The 5432-nt window shown below is 51.2% G+C and overlaps 1 protein-coding gene across 1 annotated transcript; it reads left to right on the top strand.

Annotated features, from left to right (window-relative positions):
- The first annotated feature begins 931 nt into the window (after window positions 1–931).
- LOC136473810 (ethylene-responsive transcription factor LEP-like) lies at window positions 932–1711 on the top strand. Its single transcript, XM_066471448.1, has 2 exons — window positions 932–1356; window positions 1432–1711. The coding sequence occupies exons 1-2, from the start codon at window positions 932–934 to the stop codon at window positions 1709–1711; spliced, it is 705 nt and encodes a 234-aa protein (XP_066327545.1).
- Window positions 1712–5432: the final 3721 nt, after the last annotated feature.

Here is a 5432-nt window from a genome sequence, read left to right as displayed (position 1 = left end):
CCTGGCGACTACATGATTCACACGTTGCAGGAAATTTTTTTAAAAACTCGTATTTTTGGTAACACAAAAACCCGGGTTGTTACACAAATGTGTCCATCGGGATGTTTCCAAAGTAGATTGGGTGTTGCTCATGTTGCAATGACGTCGGTGGCTCTAGCGAACAACGGTGTGCCGCAAGGCTTTGGCTCCTTCCTCGTGTGGCGCGCCTCGCCCTCTCCTATCCTCTCCCTCCCCTCCCTTCCCTTGCCTTCCCTCCCTGCCCTCCATCTCGATGTGCCGACGACACGCTCAATGCTCGCATAGTGGCCCACAGCTGAGGTTTGTGCCATCCGATGGCTACGCGTGGGAAACAGAGCAGTTGTGGGCGACACATCCGTATAAGAAATTAACGAACGCGAACATAAATATCCATATTTAAAATAACATGAATTTGGACAAAACAGATAACTGAACATCCATTTATACTCCTAATATAAGATGGTTTAGTCGGTTAGAATGGATGGTAGATGCTCAGAGTAGACCACCGGCGCTGGATGCAATGCAACTTGAGATCGGTGACGTTGATGCCATCATGCATCGTGCAGTCACGGGTCACCCTGCCCATGCCACCACCGGTCCAAATCATTGGTTGACCACTTTTGCCGCCCCCACACCACACCAACGACTCAAATTTATGTGGGGCCCGCGCATCCATGCCTACCTCACTCCTGCTAATCATTCTTAAGATTGGCCATTAGTATCAGTACCACACCATTCAATTGTTTACTTCATCATAATATAGTTTTGCTTTCCCGCCCCTATATATACTCCTCCATGCAACCGGTCCATGCACCAGCAGCAACCACCTTCCTCTCCGTCTCAGCTCTCACATCAACAACGACCACAACTAACTCTCTGTGTATTTCTGTGTTCTGTGTGACTGTGAGCGAGCATGGACTTCTCCTACCTCTTCTCGTCGTCGTCCTCGGAGAAGAAGTCGTCGAAGCGCCGGCAGCAGCAGCAGCAACATCAACAGGACAACAATGGCAACGACACAAGGTACCTCGGGGTGAGGCGGCGGCCATGGGGCCGCTACGCAGCAGAGATCCGGGACCCGGCCACCAAGGAGCGGCACTGGCTCGGCACGTTCGACACCGCGGAGGAGGCCGCCATCGCCTACGACCGCGCCGCCCGCAACATCCGTGGCGCAAACGCCCGCACCAACTTCGCCTACCCCGACCTGCCGCCGGGCTCCTCCGTCACCCCATACCTCTCCCCCGACCTCTCCGCCGACCAGCTCCAGCACTCCTATTACGCCGACCCCGTACCACCCGCCGCTCAGCCGACACCGGTCTGCGATCAGTACGCACATGGCGGCGCCGCCGGCAACGAAGCCTGCTATCCTCAGTACCACCACGTGCCGGTGGAGATGCCGTCATCCTACGGCGCTGCTGACGCATCGTTAATGGCCTACGGCGGGAACGCTGATATGGGCATGTACTTCGAAGGCGGCACCGGCGCCGGTGGTGACGACAGGGCCTGGTGCGACGCGACGGAGCTGGAGTTCGGTGGTTACAATGACGACACGGCGGCGGTGGCCAACGCGTCGCACGGGATGTACTTCGAGGAAGGGTACGTGCACAGCCCAATGTTTTCACCGATGCCGGCCGCCGACGAGGTCGTCGATGGGTTCCAGCTCGGGGGGTCGTCGTCGTCATCCTATTACTACTGATGACGACGCAGACGCGCCATCGGAAGAGATTGATGCTTCCCTATAGTGCAGTGTGTTATTGTTTGGTTTCTCTGCTGCTTTCGTTCTCGGCGCCCGCCGGAGGGGCTACATTGCCTCCGGCGTGGTGAGTTGTGTTTGGGGTGTGCTTATTAAATTTGCTACCTGCTGTTTGACTTGCTGTATACAGTAATCACGTGTATTGGCAGTGAGCCTTGTTTAGTGCATCCACGAAAGTTTACGGTCTATCCCATTGAATGTTTAGACACATACATAGAGTATTAAATATACTAAAAAAATAACTAATTGTACATATTGCGACTATTTTACGAGACGAATCTTTTAAGTCTAATTAGTCCATGATTTGATAATAAAGTGCTACAGTAGACATATGCTAAAGACGGATTAATTAGGCTTGATAAATTCGTCTCGCGGTTTACTGATGAATTCTGTAATTTATTTTTTTATTAGTATCCGAACACCCCATGCAATATTTCCATATAACGTCCAATTTAACACCCCAAACAAACCAAACGAGGCCTGAGCCTTCTCATGTTTTGGTGATATAAGCAGTTTGTACGTGCTTGTTTATTTGGTATATATATGTAATAATTCTCCCCTATAGAACCCGCCCGCTTTCAGGAGGAGAAGTAGGGTCCACGTCGCTTCAAATTCTCATGGCCGTCGGATCTTCCAGTGAACGGTTCGGATTGGTCGAAGCGGATTTCACCGGAAGCAGCTTCTGCCGCTCCTCCTTGTCTTGCATCGGCTTTTCCCTCTGGTTCTGTCAGTGTTGCACGACTTCTGCTTAGGAGCCAGCCCACCGAATATATACTAGGCTTCTGATTCTTCTTCCGGAGCATTCCATACAAAAAAAACCTTCCATACCAAAAAAACAGCCCTTCTGCGTTATCTTTCTCTCATTCTCTCCCCAAGAGGCGATGTGCGCGAGGCGACGACTGCCCCCCTCCCCTGCACGGGCGGACCCCGCGGCGCTGGTGGCGTCGGCTACGCGCAGCGGCGCGGCGTGGGCGGCCACCGCCGGCGGCCGCGGCTGCTCCTCCCCCTCCGCGCGAGCTCCTGCAGGTAGTCAGTGTGGCCCTGCTCTCGAACCCTGCTTCCTGGTTTAGAGCATCTCCAAGAGTTCCCTAAATATTCCTCCTAAAATCTCCATGTTTTTCGACTCCTAAAAAGCATTGGAAGAAAAAAAGAGGAATAGTTCCTAATATTTCACTTAAAAAAAAATCAAATTTTGGTCCCATTTGAGTTTTTTTCAGTCCTTTTTCGCGCGAATTCTTCGTGCTCGCACATAGGTAATGCCGCCGCTGCCGCCGCCTTTTCTTCATGTTGCCCTAGCCCAGCAGTCGACAACCAGGCAAGCAGGCAACAGCGGCCGGCCACCAGGCAAGCAAACAGAGCATGCATACAGTACCATGCAAGCAAGCAGGCGGGTAGCAACTAGGCAAGCAGGCAACCAACAGCCTGCACGCAAGCAAGCAGGCGCTCGTCGTCGCCTCGATGGCACTTTTGCTTCGTCCGGGGGCTGCGATGGCTCCATCGTCATCAACTCCACGCCGGGAAACAAGACCGAGAAGGATCAACCCGCTCATCGCCAAGGGCTCCAGGGTGACGCTCGCGGCCGACCAAGTTCCTCCCATGGCGCCGCCCGACACCGCCGAGGTGGTGTACTCGCTGTTCACCTCCAACTGGCCCGCGCTGGCGTCGGGTTCATCCAAGCTCCAGCGCCCGGTGCTCACCGCGTTGCTGCGCTCCTTCTGGCCGCAGTTCCTTCTCACCGCCGTGCTCGGCGTCGCGCACCTCTCGGTCATGTACATCGGCCCGTCGCTCGTGGACCGGTTTGTCGAATTCGTGCGACATGGCGGGGAACTCACGGAGGGGCTGCAGCTCGTCGCCGTCCTCCTCGTCGGCAAGCGGCCGAGACACTGGCGTCGCACCACTACGAGTTCCAGGGCCAGAAGGTGGGAAAGGCGCGGGAAGGACTCCGCGGGAACGGCGTCTCCATGCGCGGCTTCGTCCACGTAAAGTTACGCGGAAAGGGAGGAATTTCCCAAGTCCTAAAAGATTAGGAATAAATATTAGGAGTCGTTGGAGATGGGTTTTTCCCCATCTTTCTAAAAAACAAAGATTAGGAGGATGTTTAGGGAACTCTTGTAGATGCTCTTACTCCCCCCTCTCTCTCTCCCTCCCTCTCTCCTGATGTGGCATGTGCATGGATGCAGGCTCGATTTCCCTCTATCCATGCCTGCTGGTTTACTCCCCCTCCCTCTCTCCTGGTGTGGCCTGTGCATGGACGCAGGCTCGTGGTACATCTGGTGTTCTCTTCCTTTTCTCCTACCAACCTATGAATTTTTGTTGTTCTATAAGTTCTCATCTGCTCGATTCCGCTGGATTTGAGAGCAGGCAGCTATTATGACGCAGATCTGAGCACATGAGTATGTCAGTGATATTTGTTTCACACCATTTGCACTGCAGTGCTGATGTTATTGGGTTCATTGTTTCCATTTCAGTGTGCAGTGATGAGTACGATTTACTATTGTTGTTACATTTAAAATTGATGGAATGAGTTACTGCTTTGATGATTGCACCATAAATTAGGTTTTGTGTTCCATGTAATGATCATGGTATGCCTTTCCACATATTACATCTCTTTCTTTTTTAGATGCCTGAGGCAATGCTCATGAACTATGATCATCCTTCCTCTTACATCTTTTTTACTATGTTGACAGCTTAGGCAAAGCGTTTGAGTTTAGCCGATGTTGGGTGTATCCACGGTAGCAAAATTAATTTCCACTGTTCATTTTCCCGATCTGTGGTCCAACTTTAACCCACCATCGTTTTGCTGTAGTGGACCGCGTGTTGTCGCCCGATTGGGTGGACTGCGTGTTCTCCCCTACAAAATCCGCCAGATTCCACCATCAGGAGCAGCGTCCATGTCGCTCCAAATTCTCATGGCCGTCGGATTTTCAGCGATTGGGTGGACCATGTGTTGTCCCTGAAGCAATCACCTGCGCCTGTTCCATGATAGCTGAACCAATCGTCATCAATTGGTTGCTTCTGTTTTCTTCAATCCTTTCATGCCTGTTCTGTTTTGTGTAGTTTGGACGCACTAATCACAGCTACTGCTGATTGCCTAATTAGTCACATACTATGTGGCTGGAATTCACTCTTAATTATGAGCTCTGAGGTTGTAATGCCATTGCCTGTGATGATTTCTTCCTTTGCCGCCTCTTCATTATCGGTAATCATTGCCTGTGACGGCTAATTAACTATGGTCGCTTCTGAGCACATGCCCTATTCCCAAGGATTATATTGCCATACACTTTGGTTGTGTGTAGTCACTTTTGGTTTTACTGTTCCTTTGAGTTCTTGGGTATGAATTTTGTGCTTCCTTGTGCTCTACTTGCTTTTATTTTGGCCCTATTAATGTTTCTGTTGACATTTTGGGCACCACCGGCGGTGCTTGCGTGCTGCTTCGTAAGAAGAAAGATCGTTCATCTTTTTCCATCCAATCTTGCGGTTGCACTAATAATTGCAATGTTTTCTTCAGACCAGTAGGCTGTATATTTATTTGGTATGTAATTTGGAGCAGCCTATTGGCATATCTTCCTTCAGTATGCATGAGATTAGTTTTTGGTGCTATGGGGACAGCTGAAAATCACTGATCTTTGGTACATTCATTCGCGCAGCGATCACTAAAAAACGG

This window comes from Miscanthus floridulus, chromosome 8 (assembly GCF_019320115.1).
Source record: "Miscanthus floridulus cultivar M001 chromosome 8, ASM1932011v1, whole genome shotgun sequence".
Lineage (NCBI taxonomy): Eukaryota > Viridiplantae > Streptophyta > Magnoliopsida > Poales > Poaceae > Miscanthus > Miscanthus floridulus.
The sequence above is the reverse complement of the archived record's forward strand: the minus strand, read 5'-3'. Positions and strand labels throughout refer to the sequence as shown.